Here is a 25,929-nt window from a genome sequence, read left to right as displayed (position 1 = left end):
GGCGGCTCCTTGGTGACATACTGAACACAGATTACTCTAATTTTCTCGCCTGGTGTTCACGGAAGGGAAATGAAGGCTGACCGTGTCGACTACTGGAGTATTAGGTTCCAGAAATTTTGGGAGCATGGGTAAGCGAATGAAAATTCTCGCCGACTTTCGGCGTGAAATGAAGGCATGCTTTCTCGAATGGTATACTACGTTGTGGTTTTGGAGTAACAATTGGTGGCGAGAGCTATTGTGTTGTTGGTGGAGAATACCCAGTCCTGGCAGCGATCCATGGATGGCGACATCGACTCGTTAGAGCACGTGCGAGAAGCCGTTAGCTTGCCGCGCCTGCACCTCAATCTGGAAAGCGCTCAACTCCGAGCTCCTGCGTCACGCCCTGGAGCTCCGACTAGATGGCACTGAATCGGAAGACACGTCTGCTGCACGCAATAATTCCAACATGTGGGACGTATGCATCCTATTTGCTTTGCTCAAGCAAGGCGATAAGGATATAGTTCGACCGTCTAGCAATTACAACAAGAATAAACAAAGAGGCGCACTGCCATACAATTATTGATATCCTCCCTCCGAGTTCCTGGGTGCAAGGCATGTACCATAGGTAGGATGCCTGGCCAAAGTTCCCCTGACTCCAACGCCACCCAATGCAATTCCAAGTTCATAATTTCATGCCATTCTCTGGCTGGCGTACTACTGCGCCCCCACGTCACTCATCATTAACGTAGAAGTATACGCACATCATCTTCTTCTTGTGCGCCGGGCCTTGTTCCCAGGTTGGCGACGCTGGCCTTGAGAGGTTGAGGGGTGTGCTCACTGCTGATTGAGGTGCCGAAGCGAACCCTTGATGGGGATACTGAATCGAGGAAGAGAAGTTGAAATTGTCCATGGACACCGGACGCGGCAGGTAGGATTCTATTGGCAATCCATGGTTTGTTGGACTCAGTGCAGCTTGTTCGAACTGTCCGTGCATAGGGAACGAAGATGAGGCGTTGAACGTCTGCGAGACGGGTCTCGAGGAAGGACCAGCGGGGGTGGTAGACTGAGAGAACTGGGCCTCCATTGGTGATATTGGTGACTGGAAGTTCGACGCGATTGGTGTTGGGGGCTGCGAGTAGGGGTTCATCGGAGCTGGCTGAGCATACTGGGTCTCCACAGGATACTGATAAATGGGAACGACATTATGGGCATGAGGATACTGGGTTTGTACGTAGGGCTGTGGGATGTTGAGTGGACGCGGCATGGCTTCAGGTGGAATCTCCTTGTTCTTGTGGTCGTCAGTGATCTGGAAAACTTCCGAGGTGTGCTGTGCAATGCAGTAGCCCAGCGAATCTTTGAAGGTGAAGATGACGCGATATCCCATTGGGGACTTCTCTTCTTGGTGTCGACAATAGCAGGCTATGCGCATTGCAAATTCGACCTGCTTGGCGCCGGAAGTGAATTGTGATTCAGAATCCACATCCTTCCACTTCTTGTACTCCTTTTCGTTGATCATAATGACCCTGTCACCCTCATAGGACCACCATTCGTCCTCGTCCTCTACCCTCTTCTTCTTTCGGTCGTAGCGCTTTCGCTCACGCTCCTTGCATCCCTCACATATTAGGACTTCTCCGCCGTTCTGAGGATGCGCGGGGTCTTCTTTGTCAAGCTCGGCAATTGGGACACCTGCTGGTCTTCTAGGGACAGGCTCCTCTCCACGCGCGCGGTGCAGGGCTTGTTCAAGACGTTCTGGCTCATCTACTGCGGTAGCGCAGACAAGGTACACGTCCATGTGAAGGGACTCTCCCTTGGAATTAATTTCCTGCTTCTCCTCAACGCTCGCGAGAAGCTTGGGTTTGGCGAGTGTTTTCCTCGGGAAATGAATGTACTGAAACCTCGCATCTAGCGGATCCACCGTCAATTGGACTTTGATCTGCGTCTCTGCTCGGGTTTTCGTCTTGTCTGGGCACAGGGTGATGTTAGGTGGTGTGTCCACATTTTGAGATATGTGGATTGCCTCTGGGGTGGGAAACATCGACTCTAGGGATTCCATGTCCAAGACAGGCGGTTTATTGTCGTGGCCGACGAGGTCATTGGTAGTTTCTGGCGAACTAGTCTGGCTCTGATCTCGAACGAAACCACCTGGAGAGTTGGCGTTGCTGAAGATCATGTCGTTGGAGGGAGACGCGGTATTGGAGATTTGCGGCGACTCTCTAAGGTCGACATAGTTGCCAAAAGGTTCCATCTTGATGTTGGAAGTCCACTGATCTCCGAATGAGGTGAGGTCGACGGCCGAGTCAACGGCAGAGAGATCGGATAGACTAGGAACTTCGGGGGCACCGTAGGAGTCGAATATGGAAGTCGGACTGTAGAGGGTGTTATGAAGATCGGCGGGGTTGATGGTGCTGCCCCTCTTAGAGTCGGAGGCATAGTGATTGAAGTCCATTTTGGCAGTGCTCGATGGTGAGTTCTGAAAGTGGGTGATCGACGCGGCTAAACGATCTGCTTGCGACAGAGCACGGGGAAGCGACGGAAGAAACAAAAAAGCGGACTTGGAGGGGAGGAAGCGACCGTCAAGAAAGGGATAGAAAACGTGCGGACAGCTTAAGGCCAGAATCCTGCGATGACGATGGGGGACGGGGAATATTCCCCAGCCTTGGGAGAGGGGTTCAGCTGCTATCGAGGCCCAGAGATAGTATCACTGCAACCCCAGCAGCACGAGTATAGCTTTGGTTGGCCGTGGGAGGGGCCAATTGCGCGAGCGCAGGCGGGCGTCCGGCGGTCGGGGCGGGGGCGCGTGAGGAGACGTCTCTCGAGCAATTGAGGGGGTCAATTGCGGTTCGAGCGGAGAGTGGAGAAGCGTGCGGTGTATTGAAGAAGGGAGAGCACCGGGTGGTGAATTGGATGGATAATAATGGCTTCCCAGGGTGAGGCCGTGGGTTGCTATTTCTCTTGCTAACGGGACACCCCACCCAGCACTGCGATTTCCGTCGTTGCCCGCCGCCTCGCAATGTCAGATCAGCCAAGGGACAACCCTGCGCGCCCGGTCTGAACACCAGCGGCCTTGGGGCGGACGTTTGTACAGGTACATCTGGAGAACCTCAGCGGGAGAATCTGGCCGCGTGGTGTGTGGTGCGGGGCCCCCACCGTCGGCTTCCCTGTTCTCATTTTCTTCGCCCATGGCAAGACGCTCCATGTCGTCCACGGCCACCCTCATTATTGACGTTTATTGACTCTGGCTATGCCCGCCTGGCCGCGCTCGCTCGCAGACAATTGCTGCTCGATGTATCTGAACATCGAGGCTGCGTGGTGCACGAGCTGTGTAACGGTTAGCTGCAGGCTCTGCAGGCTCTGCAGGCTCTGCAGCGTCGGCGCAGCTCTCGCGCAGTTGTTTATCGCCTTCGTCTGGCTGTCAGTATCGCTGGCGGAAAGAGTCGGCTCCCTGCTGTGCAGCGACGACCGTTTTGCCTTCATCTAAACAAACGCATCCAAGCCCAAGGGGGGAATGCGGCGTATTGCTGGCCCTGCAAATCATGCTGCACGATTGCATCTCAGCGTCTGCGCGCGCCGCAGCCAGCATCAGCCTGCAGTCGAGACACAGGCGCCATCTCTCCGCACCGCGCCCTCGACGCTCCAGTGCGGAGTTCAATCCGCCAGGCCGATGCCATGCGAGCACCTTTGCTGAGCAGCCCAAGGTCGTCAAAGGACAGGTACGAGTCGCAAGTCTCTCCAGCTGCAGCCGCGAGTCCTTTCCTGCAGACCCCATCTGGGCATGCCTGTCGACTTGATAAACTCTGCACCAACCCTCAGCCCTTTCGCGCATATCGCTGCGTAACAGAAACTCCTCGCCCGATCACCCAGCGCTGGCACCACCCTCCCCAGGATGAATTCCGCTAGTCTCCGCTGATGGTGTGTCTGGTGGCGATGGAGGCCACCCTCCACACTCGCTAGGATTCTCGGAACACAGGCACTCACAGCCAGAGCTCGATGCTCCGAACGTCGCCTGGCGAACCATGTCGGGCGGTATGCGATGAGAAAGTTTTCCTTTCGTTTTTCCCGCTGCCTTTTGCGCAGGGCAGGGTCGCCGGAATCCCCCTGGAGGTAAAGCTGTCTGCTAACCTTCGTGCCATCCCAAGGCGAGGACCGCATGCAGCTGTCGCAACAACGTGATTTGCTACCCCTTCTCGGGCCACTTTTTGTCTTGTCAAGACCGTTACAGCCGGCGTCGAGCTTCCCTGAGGCATGGACCAATTCATGGGAGATCTGTCCACCCTTAGATCCTCTATCGGAACCATGCCTCTTAATATCGAGTGAACAGGAAGCAACCAGTTCACGCATTGGCTTTTATCTTTCGCCCAAATAACTGACATCTGTCGATTCAGACAATGGCATCATTTAATGGGATGTCTGTGACCTGATCATATCATTCATTCTTCATGGAAAGCTATAATTCCCCATACTTACAGGATGGAGGCTTCCCCAAACAAGCACGCACCCGCATCATTTCCCCGCCTAACACTCCACTTTCAATTCCTCGATCGAACAGCTGCTCGCAATATTCCCACAATACCAAGGTATTGTCTGCGCGTTTTCTCTTTTCATCACATCACAGACCGCGATCCTAAGAAGGTGTAAGTCAACTCCTCGGTCCTATTGCTCCAATTGATTACCTTGAAGGTCGATGACACGGAGTCAGAGTTGAGTGCGGCTGATTATCGCCGGACGCCTTGAAAATAAACTTTGCCACGCTCCAATGTCACATGCTTGGGTACTTCCCAAACCTGCAAACCCTCCGCCATGCGTATGTACCCCGGAACACGCCAAAATTCTTCCTATCATATCCTCAGTCCCCAGACTCCACACGTTTGAGTCCACAAATTAAGCTCACTAATAAGATTGGGCCCTTCCCACAGTTCGTGGACTTCGAAAAGCTCGCTGATAGGTGCATGTCCGGTCCAATGAACAAAATCCTTATCATGACGTCTCTGTATACCACTACCTTCAAAAATTAAACCCTATGGAACCAAGAAATCCACGTTGCTTCAGGTCGTCTTCTCAAACGCGACTCACAGCCGAGCAGCTTGGTCCAAGGCTGATCACTTTGCCCCAAAACGAGCTAGGAAAAGTGGCGACAATTTAGCGGGATCACCAATGTTGGAACCTTACCTCCAAGAAAGTGTACTTTTTCAGTATTACATGCAAACACATGGAGGATCTGGCAGCAGACGCCGAAGGCTTCACAACTTCGAGCTAACGAGACCTCCTGAGCTTGCAAAATGCAGTGTTCCGAACGTAACGTTTTACAGAGTGGAGCACTACATCTGTTCGGCAAAATGTCCTTGAGAATTGACTACGAGAGACACGATAAAGGCATGACCTACACATGGCTGAAACACTCTTCTACAGCAACGGACTTCAGCGTCGAAACACAGCGCAATAGTGCACGGCGGTGGGGATCTTGGTTTTTCGCTTGAGGCCAGAACTCTGAAGAATCCGCCTTGTCCTGTCCCGATAACCGTCCACAGATTTCAAGCAACAAGTTTAAGCAACTAGTTCCACTCCTTACTGCACCTTCTCACCTTACGTGGAACATGACTAGTGCAGAGTCTATCTGTCAACCCTGTTGCTGGAATTAAGGGGAGCGTTAAAGGGATGCAAATTCCTGTCCTAGATTACCTACCTCTGTCGTGTTCCACGTTTGGCACAAGATGCAGTACGTTCTAGAGATGATGCTAGCAGGGGAAACAGATGGGAAGCTCATCCTAGTACTGTCGCACCGACTTAAAAATCGGAGACACATCAGACCTCAGATCAGGGGACATCCTCAGTCATCAGCCCGCACCCTTTGAGCCCTTGTTACTATTATGGAAAATACCAAAAATGGGCCCTAGACCACTACCCAGAGGCCAATTCCGGTCAGGAAGTTGCCGAGTGGAACATGCACATTCACATCGTGCTCGGAATTTGACGGAATACCAAACATCCGATTCCAGATGCGCGAACGAAGGAAGCTCAGCAACGATGAGCCATGCGAAGTTACGGCCTAGGTATGTGATGGCTTGTCTAGCTTGCAGGATTGACACTCCAAACGCCATGCAAAGTAATCACCAATCTCACCTCAATTCTTGCACAACCTTCTTCAGCATCATTTCCCCTCAATCATCTCGGCACCCAAGCAAATTACGATATTTACTTCGGGCCCTACTTGGAATTGACAGCACACTTCATGTTCTTCGATTTCTAAAACGCACTTGCATTCTTAATCCAAAACCACAAGCAAAGTACAACTTACCACATTCGATCTCTCAAATAGGAAACGTTGCTCTATCAAGACGACGATAGCTTTCTCCCTTGATCCTAGCAAGCGGATACGATTTTCTCCCAGTCCCACAGCTCACCAAACAGCACCTGCTTCAACGCACCACAAATTTGCCCACATCCCCGCACTCCACTAATTTCCAAGCACTGTCCAAGCCTCACGGCACTGCGGCATGTTCGCTTCGCCCTGCACCTTATCACGAGTTGAGGTACGCTTAGCTCATTTTAGTCGCTCTAACCACACTCAGACGCGACGCGATTGCAAAACCTCAACAATCGCAAAAGCTAAATCGGTGGCCAAGTTCTCCTACCTATAATACCAGCCGTATTCCCGCTTTCCTAAGCAAATGCACCTTCTACACACAGGAGGATCGGCTTATCGAGCAATCCTCTCCCATGCTCGCATTATCCCGCGTTCTTCTAGGATCTGAAACGCAATGTTAGAGCGTGATACTGAGTCAAATTCTGCAGTAGTTTTGTTAGATGGCTGAGGTGGCTTTCGTGGTTCTCGCTCGCAACTTACGCACACATAGAGGCGGCACTTCCTCAAGGTTTGTTTGTGAAGATGAAAATAACATTGAGGGATATATCATTCCTAAACTTCTATCGCGCGGACGTACTCCAATTGCTTCAGAACTTCTTAACTGCCTTCATGTACAACCAGGGCCTTGAATGACATGGGAAGGAGGTGGTATTAAGCTTTTTGCCAAGATGTGCTCGGTCGAGCATGCTGCTATGTTCAGGTCTCTGAGGCGGTCGGATGGATTTGCTCGGAAGGGTGGTAGGGCTTGGTGGGTAACGGATCCGTGAGGATTCCAAGGTTCAGAACCGCCGGGTTCGGGTTATTGTTCCAGCTTCGCTAGCTGTGTAGTTAGGGCGATGTCGGAGGCTCCCGAAAAGATGAGAGTCGAGACGAGGCGTCGTGGGCCTGCTAATCCACACCCCCGAAGTTTTGAATTGCGGTGGTGGCAGATAACATGTTCGAAATGCGGAATTTCCCGTGGTTGAGATAGAGGTACTTTTGAGATACCATCGGTAGAGCTGGATGAAGTTTGCCGGAGCTCTAAAGTGCTTCGTCATCCGGTTCCTACTTCGCGATTCCTTTGGTGTACGCGGTTCCCTTGGATGGTATACCGTCAATGACTGTCGGTCGCATTGTGTTTTGCTCTGGGGTACGGTAACCTTCGACAATTCTTTAACGGTCATTATATTGGATATCGTTCAAGACAGCCGTGATATACCGACAAAGCATCAATCATCTCTAAGCTTACAATCCGTGTTCGAATTGCTCACATGAGTACCATACGAGATATCTCTAATTCTTCCAACCTCTTAACGTATTATTAGGGGCAGCCACATGATATGCCACACTTAATGCACCCAAGGTCCATATCGCGAAACTTCAAGTCACCTTCGCTATGTCAAAGACGATCCAAAGCCCGATGCAGATCGCATTTTTGAGTCTCGATTACTGGTACCGACTATTTCTACTAATCCAGACACACTCTGGATCCTATCATCTAACGTAGAACACGGCTGTGGGGGCAGTCAAGGTTAGAAATTAAAATCTTGTTGCAGTTCTCCCTGATTCCAGCTGGAGCTTTAACTGATAGACTCTGCCTTTGTCGTCTTTCGTGCCATTCACACCTCGCAGCATCGCGATTTGCCAAGTCTCCAACCAGAATCTCCGATTCTCCAGGACCAATAGATTCCACACAAGCACTATAACTATCACGGCTTCTATGACCCTTTGCTATCGAACGCGCTGAATCTTATCCCCAATAAGACACTACCATATCGATGCTTTACGAGAGGGTGGACAACGCACATGGAACTAAATGCTATCAATATCATTAGTGGGACTGCGAGGACTTCCTGGGGCGTATCGTACTTCTCCACTCCATATATGACAGAATGGGTAATTCCTTGTCTCAGTAATCACCGATCTTAATTCTTCACCGATGCTTGCTGTCCTGCCTACTACATTCAAAGTATATTCTTGTCCACTATGGAAACGAATACTTGCTTAAGCTACGTACACACCATCCTTCGGCTTTCTTCGAGAAGAAGGACCAATTTGAGGTACTTTTGTCCACATCATTTTTACCTGTATAGAGAAGACTATAGCAACCAAATATCGAGTACCCCCAAGATGCATTCACGGCACCTACTACCTTTTCCGTCATAATTGATTAGATTCTAATCCTATTTAGCTTCACCTCCGTGATAGCATGAGAGCTCATTATTCCCAATCTCTGCTCTCATACGAATCCCAAAGGTACATGGTGAGTCACGCCTGCTAGCCCCTGTCAAGGCTAGTAGGTTTCCTGATATCCATACATATCCAGATGGTCTAACTCTTCATGAAATTTGACAGCTATACCAGCAGGAAAATTCGAGGATAAAATTCCCCGTATCCTGTAACCCAAGAGGTTATCGGTTGAACTTCTCCCAACGATTCTGATACCATATCCCAAGCCGCTTAAAAAGGAGAGGGAATAGGTGTCTTCCCCATGGTATCCCAAGTTCAAGTGAACTGAAGGGTAGCATATAAGCCATCCCAGTGGGTGAGTAAGTCCTTTGAGAGGAGGAAATATGGAATTACTCACATACCAAGACATGTAGAATGAAAGCAGTGTGGTGTTATGAGTAAGCCCAGTAAGAGAAAATAGATGTGGAAATCTGTCTATCGGAGGCAATCTCTTCCCATATGTACTTAAAACAGAAGGTTGAAAGCGCATCCACTGAGATGCGCCGTGGAAACTGATATTTAATTAAAGTTTCAGCTTTGGGTCTGTTTAAATGTTGCATGCTCTTTGCCAAATCTTGTCGCATGCCTTTGAAAGTCCCTGGGGCTATCCGGTGGTTATGCGTAAAATGTGGCTTTCTTGATCTTGGGCTTCATAAGGCTACCAGTCAGAAACCTTTGGGCATATCCGTTTCGTAGTAGGCGTCTAAGGCGAGGATCGATGGGAACGCCATTTCCAACAGCATATTCATATAGATTATCGGTATCACAGGCATGTTGTAATTCCAGCGGACTTCCCTTCTTCAGAATCTTTGCGTAAATTGCTTTGAGTCCCGCCACTTGCTCGCGCTGGCTACAGAGGTTAAAGCCGTAGGCTCTCAGGCATTCAAATGGATCTGTGTTATCTTGGTCGGCTAGAAATTGTGTCAATTTCCAGACTGTCGGTCGCTTGTCTAGAGGCGCTGCCAGAAACCGTCGTAACGTCGGAATCTTCTCCCACAACGCACAATACCCATGTTTGTTCAGAAGATCGACAAGCGTATTTCCCTCGTGGGCCTTCCAAAGCTCCTCGAAGATGACGGTTGGTCTGCCACATGTCTTGAGCATATCTGCGTAAGTGCCTCCTAGAAACTGTTCCTCATCAAGACTCTGACATACAGAGAATCCGAAGTCGTAGAACGCATTCCATCCTGGAATTGGAGTTTTTGTCTGGAGTAGTGAAGCGAGCAGTAAGAAGCTTACGGCCTTGGACTTTGGTCGCAGCTCTCTTACCCCAAGGTATCGCTCATTCTTAATAATGTATGGGCGAGCGCCCGCAAAGAAGTCCTCCAAACTGCTTCCGAATTTGGTTGGGAGGGGGGGAGTGTTGATGGGCGGCCTGGTCGAGCTCACCGAGTGTAGTGACATCTTATTGACAGCGTAGTTCGGACCAGTAGCTTTCTCTGTTTTTGGGAAATCACCGCATACGGTAGGAGTGTCTTTCGGTACTGCTTCTCCTTGCATGAATGTACTTACGATCGGTAATGATGCGATGAAGGTATCCAAAGATTGAGAAGAGAGATTAGTTTTTATGTGCTGCTCCATTGACGCACCCAGCTTGCGAAGAATGGATATCGTGTGCTGACTCTCCCCAATCGGCAGCGCCCACATGCTTTCAACCTTTGAAGAAGATTTGCGAGTTGAGATGCCACTGCGCATCTTAAGAAACACAGAGCACAAAACGCAAGGTGCCGTGCTACATCCCATATAACGAAACAGGCCAGGCTTTCCAAGTTTTGTGAGGCGCGAGAGGAGATGCATTTCGACATGTATTTGAGGACTCGTTCCTTGCAGGGCTTTCAGTTCATTTTCCGCCGTATCAAAATCCCATTCTGGTCTAATGTGATTCTGTGTGGGGTGGTCATAGGGTACCATGAGCACCCTGAGTGTTTCTTCAAGACTCAACGGGCGCGGTGTGACTATCGGCAGAGGCCTTGTTGTCTCACCGTGAATCGTAACTTTGGTAAAGATCTCTAGGCCCCTAGCGATTCGGACAAAAGTTCCGAATATCTCTTTGGGCGTTGCAAGCTGGTGGATGCATAGAAAGAGCTGATTGGTGAATGGGCTGTCACCCACGAGAAGTCTTAAGCGCTGTTGAAGTCGCTTCAGTTCTCGTAGCTTGAAAGCATATTGGATTAGGAACTCCTCGGTTGCCTGGTCGATCTTATCTCTGGGTGTCGCCCTTATTTTGCCATGGAGTTTCATTAGCAGGTAGCCTAGCGTGTAATCTGGACTAGGTTCGTCGAATAGTCCCATGACCCGAGTGAACGTGTCGTCAATGACATTCTTGTGCTCTTCACATTGGTCGCGCAGATTCTGAATGCTGTGCAGCAATCTTGGATGGTTTAATTTGATAATTGTGTGCCACAAATCTACCTGTGCTTGCTCACGGGCATGACCTGAGATGATTAACAACAATCCAAGAGGTGTAAGGCACAAAATTACCATCAGGATACTTGCAGATGCAACTTAATGCCCCCTCTATCGCGCGAAATATTAATTGCTGGACAGAACTAGTCGCAGCAACCCAGATGTTAACACTCCTGGTATGATTATCCTCGCGCATCATAGTCGCCGCGGAGTCCGATACAATCTCGGCGAGACGGTCTAGAAATCGCTCCTTCAGTTTGATGGTGTCATCTACGGAGATTGGCTGTCCGATATTGGCAGAGTCGTTGATAAACTCCTCTCCGGCATTCATAAGCTGTCCGTAATTTTTATAGGGCTGATAGTGGTGGAGACACATCAAGCTAGCGACGGCGTGGAAGCGTTGCCAGTCAAAGGCTCCGTTGGGTTCCATAGCAGCAGTTATAATGTCGATTTAGGTACGCCAGATAAGTTTTGGTGGTGAGGTGGAGAAAAGAGAATGAGAGTGAATAGGAAGGAGAGACCGGAGAGGCGAGGCAGGTTTATATAAGCCTGCCTGGGAGTGGTGAGAGAGAGAAAGTGAGAGAGATAGAACAAGAGTCGCCAGAGCTTGGATTGTGAGGAAAGCGGTGAGAGAAGAGACACTCTAGGGTAGAGGGGAACGGCGGTGGTAGGCCGTCGCAGTGGTGTTCAAGCTAAGAAACTTGTAGTCTTCTAGAGCACTGAGAGAATGAGACCCGGGCTGAGACTGAGGGGTGCCTGATAAACAGAAGCTGGCTCTGTTGGTAGCTTCAGATGCGATCTCGCTGCGCTGTAAAATAAGAAGCAAGTGGACGTGCAATTGATGAGTACTACCCAGGAGTCCGTGTGACATTGACGTTGGGATGTTCCCGTTCATATGCCATTGTGCATTGAGGGAGATGAGAGGGTTGGTGGTCCCCTTCTCTAACACTGCCATCTTCTGGGATATGGGCCAGTTGAAGAAGTCACATCTCTACTCCCAAATAAGGAAGTTGTGGAGTGAAGACAGGCTTTACGATATGTGGCAGGAATGAAAGAAAGCCTTTAGATCATACCGTAAATGAATTAAGGGAGTTATAATTGGTTCTTTGCTATTAGTCCTTCTTGACCTGCTTGATATCAGATTAGACAACTGCTAATTTCTCGTTGATGGCGTGGAGGTTGTAGTTGGTGGTAAATTAAATCCTAGGCGCAGGCTAGGGGCAAAGCTGGAGTCTAGGTAGGAACACGATAAACAAATGAACAAAAGAACTTTACGAGCATTTTAAGGCTCCGGCTACCAATACAGTCCAAGAAACAAGAGCTATGTCCTCGTCTCCTCACAAGGCATCACCTACCACCAATCTCTTTTCCCTCCGCCACAATATCGACAATATTAAGTCCAACCAAAAACTTCTGCCACACTTAAGAAGCTCATCCGTGTACCAAGAAGGGCAACGAATATAGCCACTAAATCAACAACTAGCAACACGAGGGCACCAGTCATGAACTTTGGACAGAAAATGCGATATAACATCAAATGTCGCCTGAGGTGCCCAGCCCACATCGTCGTAGCGAGATTGATGACGGCGTAGAAGAGCAAATGAGTGGCAGTAGCTTTTGCAACATCTCCAAGCAAGCCTTTCTTCTTCGGAGGCTGTTTCCATAGGACAATTGCGGGGACAGCAATGGCACATAGAATTTGAGCGCCGAATGAGTTGAGGATGATGAGGATTGGAGTCCAGGGATATTTGATGGTCCTGAGAGGAATGAAAGCGCTTTCCCATTGGATGCTGGAGAGGGTGGCTTGATGACCAGTTTTGAAGAAATGGAATGAGCCTAATAATCCAAGAACAATTGGGCCAATGGGCGTATCGGACAACTTGTTTGTATCTGTAATCTCAAACAGTGAAAATACTTGCCAGGCTGCTATTCCAATGGCACCCGCGCCCATGGGTTTCTGAACTAGAGAAATGGCCAGGTACCACATCGTGATGAGCAACGCGTAACGAGACCCATGTACGTTAGCATAACCCAAGATAGTAATGGAAGACGTTCCGCCATCTGCCACAATCTGTTCCGCAGACTCTTCTGAGCCCTTGACCTTCGTTTCGATGGTAAGGAGAGGCTTTGCCCACGAAAATGTAGAGTATCCAAAAGCTAGGGCAATAGCAAACGTAATTTGGGCGATTATGATTTTTGTTGTCTTGAGCATCTCGCTATATCCGGGATACCAGTCTCCATCGTCGGCAGCATCGATTGTCCAATAGGCTGCGCTTAGCAGCAGTCCGAAACGGAGAGCGAAATCAAGCCATAAGATTGCTGAGCCCTGGTGGGAACGTGTGCCCTTGTAATAGGATCGGATAAGATTTGGTAGAAGGAAGGCAACCGCATAGGGAATGGCGAGTTGCCAGGTTGCGGAAGTAGATGACGTGGCGGAGGCGTAGTAGGTGGACTTACAATATGGCATTTGTTCCTCGCGGCACATTCGTGAGAGCGAAGCTACCCGGGTGAGAACGATGAAGAGGATCGAGTGGTAGCACCCGAGCGCTCGATCAATTGGATCCTTTTGCCGGAAGGACGAGATCACTGTAAGCGCCCCGAAAGTGCAAAGGAAGTGGAGAAGGATTTCATCCTCCCAGATCGTGAAGGAATTTGCAGCAAAGCCCGCGGACAACGCTAGGGTGAAAATAACACTTACCCAGCCCCAGAGAGAGTTCGGGAGCGGGTTGGTGACCCTCCTTCTCACATACCAAAATGCTGTCCCCAACCCCACTACCCCGCCTATAGAGGCACAGTAAATGAGTGTATGCTCCAAAGGGAGATCTGGCTTAGCAAAGCCAAGGCTAACACCAACTAGGACACCGAGAACTGTCCCAATGATTCCTCGAACAAGGAGAGCAGGAGTTAATTCGGTCCGATCGCCTTGTAGACCACGAGCATAGATTGCAAGAATAACGAGTGTAAATGTAAGTATTTCAACTCCGTGCAACATCCTCGGAATGTCAAACCTTGCCCACAAATCACGACAAATGGTGAGAGTTTCGGCCTGATAAGCAGCGAATGCTTGAGCAGGTGTCTTCCAGTGGTCGCGGCTAGGTTTTTTAATGGGCTTCAGCTTGTCCCAAGCATCGTTGGCGGCTTTCCAGAGAGACAGCGAGTTAGACCTGGCGTTCTCTTCTAGTCCTCGAGCCAAGGCATACTCCTGCTGGTAGCGGTGGATTTGAGCAGCTGTCAGGCGATTGACTCTAGCTAAATTCTGGTAATCTTCACCTTTGGCTCCGATGAATGCTTCTTCGATGGGCACTCCAAGGTTGTTAAAGGGAATAGGCATCCCAAGAAGGAGGGATAAGGTTGACACCAAGTCGATTTGTGCGACTGGTCTTTCTTGTGCAGTGGCTGGCGGTGTCCTGTAGGCGGGTGAACTGCGGCCGAACAATTTCTGCTTCGAGTACATCCAAAGAGCAGCCTGGATCTCGTCATCTGATTCTCCACCATGATCGCCCTTAGCATCCATGCCATGGTCTCCCATGACTACGAGTAAAGTACTGTCGTCAAGTTGATCGATCATCTTGCGGAAAATTTCGTCCATTTGATTTAGCTTCGCTGTCATGGCCGGATGATTAGGCCCATACCGGTGTCCAGCGTGGTCGACTCCGAGGTAATGTCCAAATATTATGTCCCATTTGCTCGTATTTGAAGACTGCAGGAGCGGGAATATATGATCAGTGACTCCATTATCCACGGTATGGAGATCCCAAACGTTGAATGAATCGTATGCATGAGTAAGATTCGGCTCGAAGTAGCCGGGGAAGAGTGCATGCCATGTATCGTCGCCTAGATGTACGATCCTCTTACTTGCATTCCTTAATTGTGCTACTAAATTGTCCTCATCTATAGCAGTCCCAGCAAAGTTTGATCCGGCATCAAGGAACGTTGGTAACGTGCCTGTGGTAAGGCCTTTTAGCCTTTGCAGAGTGGTGGTTGGTGGGTCGGCAATGAACGGAAGGAGGAAGGCATTGTTCGGATGATTTATGGCGGTCTCATAGAGCACTGGAATCGCGTTATGGAAGTGTTGAAGTTGCTCGGAGCCTGTAGCCTGAAATGGAACGGTAAAGTCATAGCGAAGGGCGTCAACGATTATTACGATTGCTTTCTCGAAGGTCTTCGGGTGCCAGCATCCTGCTTTCGGAGAGCCGGGTGTGTATGAATGTGCAAGGTCAGCCGGCGGAACAGAACATTCGGACTTCTGCTGGAGCACGAGTCGGGTGAGGAGGAAGCCGCTGGTGAACAGGTAAATACCCAGGACATGGAGGACGCTATTTTAAGTTAATAAGGGCCCCTCTAGCATTAAGTACAAGGAGTTAATCGTACAGAATCCAAGTAAAGAACGCTACAACTAGTCCATGCGCAGCCTTGAAGTGGACCTCTCCTTGCTTGTTGGCTGCGGCAGCATCGCCTGTTCTTCCCTTCAACCCTTGGGCTTCTTCTCTCTCCTTTTCGGCCTTGGCTTTCGCAAAGGCGGCCGCGAGACCCTCGTAAGATGGCAAAGGCTCGCCATTGTCCATTGGAAAAGATTAAAGCTGTAGGTTCATGAGAAATCAAAGAAGAAAAGTTTGGAGCTCGCAGCGAACTAGATGGTCGAACCGCGAACTGCGGGCTCCGGAGATAAGTTCGGCCGAGCCCGAAAAGCGGGAATACAAACTTCCTCTTTGGGGTAGACAGCTCCGCTGCTCTTTCCAGCAATCGCAGACGCTTATCTCAGGCGTAGATCCGGGACTTGCAACACCGCCCGTGGATTATTCTTGCTGCGGGTGCGGAGAATGTTATTTTTAAAAGACGACTCGGAATGCTGCAAGACTACAGTCAGCGGTGGAGATGAACCACAGCATAGCTCGGAATGGCGAACAAATGCGCCCATTGTTACAGAAAGTACTGCGTGCTGGAATTTATGACGGAAAATGTGAAGGAGCTGGTTTAGGGTGGGAATTGGCATCCTATTTGGAACCTCTTGAATACTAACGGGAGATTTAATCGATAGACTTCGTCCTAACCATGTTCCGTGGTTTGGGACAACATGCTGTTAGGCACCATGCCAAACCAGTAGCAGACCTGCGAGCATAACGCCGTTAAGCTACTCTAAGCAAATCATCACTTAGAAACAAATGCAGTAAAAAAGACCAGTAGTCTGTTTGAAAAGGGGTTTTGTATTTACTCCCTGGCCGCACTTAAGCAGACTAGTTAGAGGGATTTATCATACATTAGAGAATAAAAGCTATGTAAGAGGACATAACCTCAGTGGAGATGGATGATACACCACGACGGAAGGTGAGGTGAGCTAGCTCCATATCTCCTAGAAATATACAATTAGGCCTAAGCCTCATACCCGTACCATAGACGAGGGCTGTCAATCGGCGATGGCGGCGGGCGAGAAGGAAAGTGCCAGAATCTGATATGTAGCACAACAAAGCGTTCATCAAGGTAAAAGAGTCGTAGCCAAGCGGCGTAGATGCGAAAAGAGTTTTAGGGGTATTGTTCGTTGGGCAGATTTGGCTGGATAGCCGGCTGGATAAAGGGGTTTTAGCCTCGAGAGCTTGAGAGTTACGAGTAATCCTTCTCATTCTTCTCTTTGAGTCCACCAATTCGGTCAAGATCCAATGAATCGAAGCGGTCCGATGAATCGCGTTGGTATGGCGGAAGATCCTCATTCAATGGTTCCAACCCAACGCTGTGTTCTCCAACGCGAACGACGACAACTCTGCCAGACTGCCGCTTGCCCGTCTCATCAACCTCATCGGGGAACGTGATGCGGATTTCGGGGACCGGGCTGGGTGGAGGGCTGGAGGAGTTCGCCATCAGGTCTTGCTTCTCCTGGCAGACGTAGATGGATTGGCGTCCCTTGCCGAAGGGGGTCGCAGTAATTGTCAATCGGCGGTGGTTTGAGACTTTTGACTGTCTCTTTTCGTACAATGGAAGTTCGGCTTCCTTCTTCGCTTTACGCACGTTTCGGAGGAAGATGAGGGCTCCAATTAGGCCGAGCCCAAGAACGACGAGGACTAACAGGGAAACTAGAAGGCTGACCATTGTAGGGTCGAGAGAGTCCTTTTTGTCATTGCGCACAACGAGGAGTTGGATGGTTTTCATAGTGCGTGGTGGGAATGTACGTATGTATGCGGTCGTTAAAATGCGGTCCTTTCGAAACCTTGACAGATGACGCGGTCTTCTTCGGTAGTAGCAGTCAAGGAGCGAATTAGCTGTCACCATGTCAGCATGATGGCATCAACGGGTGGAGTTGTGGTGTCGAGCAGGAGCGGAATGGAGGCCTTCTTGGCGGAATGTCGGTGGAGAGCCGCGAACGCACCTTATCATGAGCAAAAGATCAGTGGCAGCAGGGAGCGTGGGGCTAGAAAGACCGGAAAGAATGGATGCGTGCGCGCAGCTGAAAGAGTGAAGCTGGTGCCGCAGAGGAATGAGGAGGAGGGGGAAGGAGAGGCGGATGAGGCGAGGAGTGCAGCAAGGTAGTGAGAGTGAGAACAGGAGCAAGGAGAGGACAAGCCGTTGGTTTTCTTTGGGAAGCAGGCCGCTGGGCGTTGCGCCGGGGCCTCCAACGGCAGAATGAATTGGTGCCTTAGCGCGCGAGTCGGAAATGAAGAACACTGCCTCGAGCCAACGAAGCGCGCGAGCTATTCCCAATGAGCGAGAGACAATAACACGATGCTGAGAAGAGCACCGGAACGCATGCTGCTTTTGACCGTTTACGCGCCCGGCGCTCACAAAGAGAGAGAACAGATGATTAAGGCAGTTGCGTACAAAAAGGGACAGCACACACACGCAGCGAATGAGAAGCAGGACCACAAAGGAATGTTTCGACTTTAGATCGTCGGCAGGGACCCGAGAGGCGACGAGGGTGGAACGAATTAGGCAAATTGTAAAAGTCGAGAATCAACGTCTTGCCTCCTTGCCAGTGACCACGCGAGACCTCGGATGGGGGGTTCTCCCCGGATTTATACCATCAATGCAATCTGCACCTGCTTTAAGCTTATTGTTGACGAGACATGCCATGTTTCGGCCTTAGAAATGTTAACAACGTGGTTGCTCGACACCTGAGACGAACACCGAACGTGCGGCAGCAGTCGCCTTTACGCGGCAGTTCGAGCTTCCGGCCAGCATCAGCTTGCTGCGAACCGCTTCATGACGAATCCCTTAGTCTCCTGCTGCGCGCGCCTTGAGACTCACGGAGAGCAGGAGAGCCCAATCGTGTCAGCAGGACGACACCGCGCGCAGACAACGAAGATCCATCACTGCCTTGTGCCTCATGCTACGGACTCGTGGAAAGCAGATCTTTGCGACCATCTAAGAGTCTTGTCAGTATCAGATGTGATTGAGTGCCGGTTACTATATCCAAGGAGGAAAGGCGCCGGCAGTTCAGCATCATTTTGCATTATTACTGAACTGCCCGAGCTATCTCCAAGATCCCTCTACGCCGGATTCGCTCAAGGTCCCTTTGGCATGCCTTGATACATGTCGCAGCGCTACTTTCCAATGCCACCGCTCGACGGAAGCACTCTGTTCCATGGCTGAGTTCGCGTAAGACTCTCGAAGCGCTGCAGACCGGAGACCACCATCTCGTAAGGCGTGACAGGACAGCTCTTGAAAATGTTCCACATTTCAGCCTCTCCCTTTTTCTAGAAGCGACGGCCCCGATAATCCCTGGCAGAAATAGATGATACACGCCTCCGATATGCATCCGAAGTCGCCGGTTCTCGCGCATGGCTTCTGCACCGCCAATGGCGTTCTGGCAATTGGCAAACGCATACAGGATCATCAGTTTGGGTTCCGGTACGACGACCACATTCCATAACAAGCGAAGAGCGGTGTACAGATGCCAGACGACTACCTCCCCGTGGGCTAAAGCTCAAAGAGTGGCCGTCATTTGATGACGTTCCAGCTGGGGCAGAGGCAGAGTCCCGATATGGTTGTTACACCTCCCGACGGAAGAGAAATGACCTGTCGTTGAAGCAGTACTATGTTTTGCTTCGCTCGCTCCCACGCCAACGCAGCACGACTTGCACACAAAGTGGATGTCGAGTGTGCGCTCCCCTCTCTTGTGCTCTTACTAGAATGAATCCCACGGCTACTGCCAGAACCTGCGAGGTCGAGTTCGGGATAGGAGAGCATATTCTGACTAGCTTCCTGATCTCAGGAAAACCAGAAAACAGTATACTACTGTTCAGAGCACCGTTCTGGGCGGCAGCATGCAGAACAGAGTTAGTGAAGGCCTCGCATGGTAGAAGAAGGCAGTCATGAGGCGATCCAATGGCCAGGAGACTGCTGTCATTGCATCACATTAGCTTACATGTTGCTGAAGCCGCTGGTCAATATCTTGTGGGTGCATGGATCATTGGGTGCTAGGATGTGCCTTTCTGTGGAAAGGGCGCAAGTGCAAGTGAGGCTTCAAATCATCTTCACCCGAGATATGCTATATGGGTTTCGAGGTGCCAACTCTCACTTGCTAGCATTAATATCCACTGGTGCTGGATATGGATAGGGCACACTGGGTTGCGGGAAGCCGACACACTGGAACATGTATGCCTGGAGAACATCGGGGGCGGGGGGGGTCGGGGGGTTGGCAGCCAGGGAAGGGGCAAACATCAGATATCTCTGGGAGCAGGAATCTTGATGAAGCATAGTCACGATCAGGCCGGGCATGTTGGAGGGACGAAAAGGGCGCCCGGGACCCGGCATGGCACTTGTGAAACGCTTTCGTACTGTACATAATGAGGAAGTCTCCTTTCCCCATGCAAAGCGAGGGCTCTGTCTCACCCTCTATCTCAGCGCATCGTGTCTTATTGAATGACCAGACTGCGTCGTTCCCTTCGAAACGTCGCATCCTGGGCGACTCCTCCTCTTGCTTGGCGGCACACGAGTGAATACAACCGACGAGGGCACAGCAGAGAGAGCAGTGGGGTTGGAGCAGACAGCAGACAGCAGACAATAGACAGTAGACAGCAGACAGCCGACCGTCGACCACGGACGGCAGAGCACCAGCTAGGACACAGGGACGACTCTCGAGGGTTGCATTCCGTCGACGAACAGTAGCAACGAAGGCGGCAGCGGCCAGACGTGGATCTTGCAATCTGAAGTGCACAGCGGACCGTCCTTTTTGACGTTGGCCCTTCCCGAGTGGGTCCGCCCCCGTCGCGACTAGTGCGGCGCCGATCTGGGGCTCCTCTCGCCTGGCTCTGGCTCGCCTGGAAGTGGCATTCAGTCTTCATACCGCCCTCGACCACCACACCTCGCAGCAGCGCTCCCCAACGCGACGCTTTGCTGCCTTCTGCCCTCCCTCTCCCCTCTATCACGCCGCTCTCCTCCCCCCCCAGCAGCACCCTTTTGCCCGCCTCAGCCCCGCCGCACACAACACGCCCGGCTACGGCTTCACTGCTTCCATTCCGCAATTGTCCAGCCTGCCACCCTTGCGTCCCTCCTCACCTCGTCGCTGGAGCATCGCAGCACACCCTGATGCGTCCCCCGACTGGCACGCGATACCATCTATTCGAATTTAGCATGCACAGTGGCTAAAGACCCCGTTGCTCGTCCACATTACACACATTCAAGGGCTGCGCCGCCGAACCTGCCCATCTCAACCCCGAGGACAACCCCCCCCTCCCCCCTTCGCTCGCCCTCAAGTCCTCCTGTAGTATATCCTCGCCCTCTTCCCTTCTTGTTCTCGAGGTCCCTCTGGAATACCTTTTGGTGCGTTCCCCGCGTCCCCTCGCTCACCAATTGGCGTTTGTCAAGTGCGATAATGCTGACGCCTGGGGTTAGTTCAGCTCTCTACCTATACATAGGCCTTCCCATTTCTCCAGTCTCATCTACCACTCTTTCTTTGGCGCTGCCAGCGATTTTGCACCCAGCGCCACTCACAGCACCCGCGCCCCTCGGTTCAGCTGTCCTTTTATTCCAGTCGTCCTCACAGGGCCTGTGGAGGCTGCCTCGTCTGCCAGCGTGTGGGCCTTCCTAATACCCAATACCCAACACCCCCAAACCCCCAACACCCCCAACACTCTCTATCTCTTCTATACGATCCCTTGTCCCACTCTTATCTTGAATCTTGTAGTTTGATCGTGCTTGTAATATGGAACCTGGGGTTGTTGGTCGAAATATGACGGCCATGTCCAGTAATGTGGGTCCCGCGCCTCCGCTCTTACACTCGCCGCAATCTGACGATGTATTCTTAGCCTCGATCCCGCGACTTCAGTGGCGGGGTTGCCATCAACGGTGCCGAAAGCGACCGACCGTCCCACACGGCATTGACGCCCGGCTTTGCGAACACTGCTGGCTGGGGTGGCAGCATATGGAACAATAACACACTGGGCGCCGGCTTTGGGTCAGCTGTGAGAGAGAGCTCACGGCCACGAGGTACATCCGTCTCTCTAAATGCTGCACAAGGCCGTGCTACTCACCGCTCCACAGAAAATGGTACCTACATCAGCAGTCCTTCGGACCCAATAGAAGGCAAGACAGGCTCAGGCTCTCTCGTCGCATCATCGGAATCCGACAACTGGAAACCTAATCGCTCCCCTTGGGGAGACAACGCGACAGGCATGCCCCATGCAAGAAGCTCCGGAGTTTCACCTGCGCGGAAGAGGTCCATCGCGCAAACGCAATCTCAGCAATACGCTGACTCCACCTCGTCAGCCTACTTTCCTGTGTCCAGGTCGGCGGGTCTGAACCAAGGCCCCGTTGCAAAACCGCCAAAGCCACTACTCGACCCTACGTCAATGAACTTTTCTTCTACCAGACAGGTTGATCCTTTGGTTACTAATGGTTTCTCCAGTTTTGGTTTCGGTCAGAGTGATAGTAATCCGCAGCGCTCCGAAACAACGGTGGGCTCCTGGCCGGATGCAGGGTCAGTGCATTCCCCAAATGATGACAGACGAAGCATTACCGCCTCGGAGTATTTTGGTCCTTCGAGTGGTACACAATCACGTAGCGGCAGTCTGCCCCCTTCACGACACGGCGCGGAGCCTTTGCAATTTGCGCAGAACAATGACCAATACTCAAGGTTCACCCAGCCGGGTCCCCGCCAACACTCCTCATTCTCTCATGCTAACGGGCGTGCATTCCCAGAGCGCAGCGGCTCAATTCAAAGCGACTCGCTACATCTACTGTCGAGGATGAGCATTGCCGATCAGGATATGGACACGGCCATGATTGCACACAAACCATCTGTGAGCATCAATGGACTTCCTCCTGCTTTCACACCTTCTGGCAACGACTCCGCCTTCCCACGCGACACATACGGAGACTCGCAAAGCTTAGCTCGACCCGAAGACGGAAATTACGCACATACAGGGAGCTACACTCCCGATAGCTACGCAAATGGACATTTGAGTGATCCTAACACGCAATTCCGCTCCTTTCAATTCGACAGTCGCAGTGCGCCTAACGGAACTGGAGTCAGGCAGAGTCCCTTCTACTCGCATGCACATACACCACCAGTATACGACCACCTCTACCCTTCCCGCAACGACCAGACTCTTGCAAATGGCAACAACATTGCTCTTTTCCAAAGCAAGCTGCAAGGCTACCAGCAGCAACAGGAGCGGCGTAACTACATCAACCCGACCCAGTTCCATCAGCAGCATTTCCAGCATCTCTTAGCTACCAATCAGCTACGATCTCCGTACGGCTATGCGTATTCCATACCCAACGGAATGCAGTTGAACGGGATGCAACCAAACCTCGCCATGCCCGCTATTCCTGGAATGATGAATATGATCGAAGCTCCCAGAGCTCCACGAGATCATGCGCAACCAGACGGTGTTGTCAGCAAGTGCTTATATGATTTCAAGCAGAACAGCAAAACTAGTAAACGGTACGAGTTGAAGGACATTTACGACCACATCGTCGAATTCAGTGGCGATCAACATGGATCCCGGTTCATCCAGCAGAAACTGGAGACAGCGAACAGTGACGAGAAGGATCGAGTCTTCAGGGAACTGCAAGGGAATGCATTGCAGCTAATGCAAGATGTCTTTGGAAATTACGTCATCCAGAAATTCTTCGAGCATGGGGACCAAACCCAAAAGAAGATCCTTGCGAGCCGTATGAAGGGGCAGGTCTGGAATCTTTCTCTGCAAATGTACGGCTGCAGAGTCGTACAAAAGGTGAATTACCTTCGAGTACCTTGTTCCTAGTTCCTCGTAATCAGGGAGCTAACTTTTGGCAGGCACTGGAGCACATTCTAACAGATCAGCAAGCCGTATTAGTGAAGGAGCTCGAGAAAGATGTCACCAAATGTGTCAAGGACCAGAACGGCAATCACGTCATCCAGAAAGCTATCGAACGCGTACCCCTCGAGCACATACAATTCATCATTGATGCTTTCCATGGTCAGGTCGGGAGCCTCGCCGTGCACCCTTACGGATGCCGGGTTATCCAACGAGTGCTCGAATATTGTGAAGAGCCAGCACGGAGATTCATTCTTGAGGAACTACATGCAGAAGGACCGAAGCTCATCACAGACCAATACGGCAATTATGTGACTCAGCATGTTATTGAACACGGGAGTCCCGACGATCGCGCGAAGCTCATCTCACTGGTCAAAGGGCAATTGCTTGTTTTCTCGAAACACAAATTCGCGAGCAATGTTGTTGAGAAGTGTTTAATCTTCGGAACCGATGACCAGCGGCGAGAGATCATGCTGAAGGTTATTGAAAAGCCCGAGCGTGGGGAGAGTACGCTGATGATGCTCATCAAGGACAACTATGGCAACTATGTCATCCGTATGTTTCCCTTCCAATCCTTGATTTCCACCTTGTTGCTAACAATGCCACAGAGAAAATTTTAGAGACAATATGCCGCAAAGACTATGACGAGCTTATCGCATTCCTCAAGCCAGAGATGGATAAGGCCAAGAAGATCATTTCGGGGAAGCAAGTGCTTTCAGTATGTCTTGAATTTGTGCCCTCCCTACATCGGCTATGCTAATTTCGTTGTAGGTTGAGAAAAAGATGCACCGCTTCGACCGCGTAGATAGCGTCTCCTCGCCCACGGCTCAGCGCAATTCCATCAGCTCCGCGACTGATATCTCCCCCACGCCACCCCTTACCAGCGACGCCCAGAGCCCTCAAAGCAGCTCGCTCCCCAGCACTAACACCAGTACTGTCGATGACCCTGTAAACACAACCCCTCTTGCAAATAAGACTCTCTCTCCTCCCCGGGGCGGCGTCAGCATCGCAAATACTTCCTCGTAGATACCACGAAATCCCCAAGAAACGGCCTCGGGCGACTACTAATCGCCTTGTTTTTGTCATGTTACCGATTCGGTTCTGCACTACACTACTTTGCATGCATGAATATGAGAAACTCAGGCGTCGGTGTTCTGTGTTTGTCTCTAATTAATCTATCATGGTATAGATTGGGTCTTGTGGGAAGCATGTTATATACCATCCTTTCTTTTTTTTCTTTTTTCTTTTCAACCTCGGATACTCTTTGTCTTCGGTCTCGTGTCTTAATCTCCCCCATTTGTTTATTTCGCCCGATTCTCTTCCCTCCTCTCATATTCTATAACATATCATATCGTACGACGTATGTAAGCATAAAGGCAGAGTCCGCCAGGCTTTCCTCTCAGGCTCGCCCAAAATGACTCCAGCACTACTACTTGCTACTACTATTTTCCATGCAGGCAAGAAGCGAGATTGTGTGTGTACGGGTGTGTTTTTGTTTTACTCACTCGCACTCATAGGTTTTTTTTTTTTTTTTTTTTTTGCTTTTTTGCACAAAAAGCTAGGGATTTGATTTAGTAATTGGAAATGCTCTGATGATGGTGATGACAGTGGATTGGGGCAGAATGATTGATTGGTGTTGGTGAGATTGTGGATTGTGGGTTGTGCTTCGGGTGATATGTATGGCTGGCGTCTGCTTTTAGACACATGTGAGGCTGGGATACCATAGTAGTTTTAGAGTTCATCTGGGCTTTGGGAATGGGCATGGTGGGGATTGGGTTGGGGTTGGTATAAAAGTAGATCGGGGGTGGATGTGGGTTGAACGGAAGAAAATATTTGACTTTGTTGATTGTGTGGATCCATTCGTTTTGATGTTTTATATGCCACACAGCGGTTACTGTGAAGTATACACTCGGGTTCAAGCCCAGGTATGATTACCTCTGATTGCCGACCTGTCGTTTCTGATTTGGATTGTAATAGTATTCCCTGAAGTTCAATCCTATACTTTTACTACTCTTCTATCGTGATAGAGAAGAACCTAGACTTGTTGACGTTACCGATACCACCACTGCTTTTACTCGGAGTTGGGACCTGGGTTTGCATCTCGAAATACACAATTGTTCACACTCTTGTAGTGTTCGATTATCTATGATAAAATAACACCTTACATTAACTGCTAGACCAAAACAAACAAGAAAGTCGCTATTTTTGAGTATTTGTGTAATAATTTATCTATCCTATACCCAATACCGCCCTTATCACCTGAATGTCTGCAGTGTAAAATATCAGAAAGGCCAGACTTGGGTATATGTGAAGTTCCGAGACGAACCTTTTTGCTGTGTGAAAGGGGTGGTCAGTTAGAGAGCACTTCCTCAAGCTATCTACTAAACGAACCTCAGCTGGGCAAGAGACAGCAAGTTTCATTGATCATCTAACATTCCATTGTTTGGATCCCTTTATAATTGCGAAATTTAGCCATCACCATCACTATCACCAACCCTCATCTTTCGTCCACAGTTTTCCACAAAAATACAAAGCTTGCTAAACACTCATCAAACCTTAGGAACTACCACAGGCACTGTTAAGTCCCCCCGTTTCCGCGAAAGCAGAAATAGATGGAATCTGAATTCCATCCTTAAACCCAACCCAACAGAAGTCCTTGAGTAAATGCATCTTTGGTCCACGCACCCACAACCCATGATTATCCCTTACCCACCCACCCGCTCAGAAAACGCAACAATTGACAGA

General features: G+C 50.5%; 6 protein-coding genes across 6 annotated transcripts; 1 reads left to right on the top strand and 5 right to left on the bottom strand.

Moving 5' to 3' along the window:
* Positions 1 to 449: 449 nt before the first annotated feature.
* On the bottom strand, positions 450 to 2,877 carry BDR25DRAFT_303399 (uncharacterized protein). Its single transcript, XM_033690002.1, has one exon. It carries the CDS (start codon positions 2,423 to 2,425, stop codon positions 710 to 712), a length of 1,716 nt encoding a protein of 571 aa, XP_033548215.1. The 5' UTR covers positions 2,426 to 2,877; the 3' UTR covers positions 450 to 709.
* Positions 2,878 to 9,214: 6,337 nt separating this feature from the next.
* Positions 9,215 to 9,808, bottom strand: BDR25DRAFT_177275 (uncharacterized protein; the record flags this gene model as incomplete). Its single annotated transcript, XM_033684178.1, has 1 exon — positions 9,215 to 9,808. A coding segment is annotated over one exon (594 nt), but the record flags the coding sequence as incomplete, so codon positions are not given.
* Positions 9,809 to 12,173: 2,365 nt separating this feature from the next.
* BDR25DRAFT_333993 (uncharacterized protein) lies at positions 12,174 to 15,537 on the bottom strand. The gene is made up of 2 exons (XM_033692894.1): positions 15,326 to 15,537; positions 12,174 to 15,270 (listed from the first exon to the last, which is right to left on the bottom strand). The coding sequence occupies exons 1-2, from the start codon at positions 15,517 to 15,519 to the stop codon at positions 12,348 to 12,350; spliced, it is 3,117 nt and encodes a 1,038-aa protein (XP_033548213.1). The 5' UTR covers positions 15,520 to 15,537; the 3' UTR covers positions 12,174 to 12,347.
* Positions 15,538 to 16,141: 604 nt separating this feature from the next.
* Positions 16,142 to 17,556, bottom strand: BDR25DRAFT_342637 (uncharacterized protein). Its single transcript, XM_033693749.1, has 2 exons — positions 17,313 to 17,556; positions 16,142 to 17,205 (listed from the first exon to the last, which is right to left on the bottom strand). The coding sequence occupies exon 2, from the start codon at positions 17,093 to 17,095 to the stop codon at positions 16,553 to 16,555; it is 543 nt and encodes a 180-aa protein (XP_033548212.1). The 5' UTR covers positions 17,096 to 17,205; positions 17,313 to 17,556; the 3' UTR covers positions 16,142 to 16,552.
* Positions 17,557 to 20,656: 3,100 nt separating this feature from the next.
* BDR25DRAFT_26260 (ARM repeat-containing protein) lies at positions 20,657 to 24,253 on the top strand. Its single transcript, XM_033686775.1, has 6 exons — positions 20,657 to 21,134; positions 21,190 to 21,370; positions 21,425 to 23,121; positions 23,184 to 23,739; positions 23,793 to 23,902; positions 23,956 to 24,253. The coding sequence occupies exons 1-6, from the start codon at positions 21,087 to 21,089 to the stop codon at positions 24,208 to 24,210; spliced, it is 2,847 nt and encodes a 948-aa protein (XP_033548211.1). The 5' UTR covers positions 20,657 to 21,086; the 3' UTR covers positions 24,211 to 24,253.
* A 480-nt stretch (positions 24,254 to 24,733) lies between these two features.
* Positions 24,734 to 24,937, bottom strand: BDR25DRAFT_303396 (uncharacterized protein). Its single transcript, XM_033690001.1, has one exon. It carries the CDS (start codon positions 24,924 to 24,926, stop codon positions 24,756 to 24,758), a length of 171 nt encoding a protein of 56 aa, XP_033548210.1. The 5' UTR covers positions 24,927 to 24,937; the 3' UTR covers positions 24,734 to 24,755.
* Positions 24,938 to 25,929: the final 992 nt, after the last annotated feature.

This window comes from Lindgomyces ingoldianus (genome assembly GCF_010093535.1).
Source record: "Lindgomyces ingoldianus strain ATCC 200398 unplaced genomic scaffold BDR25scaffold_14, whole genome shotgun sequence".
NCBI lineage: Eukaryota > Fungi > Ascomycota > Dothideomycetes > Pleosporales > Lindgomycetaceae > Lindgomyces > Lindgomyces ingoldianus.
Note: the sequence above shows the minus strand (reverse complement) of the source record. Positions and strands in the feature narration are given on the sequence as shown.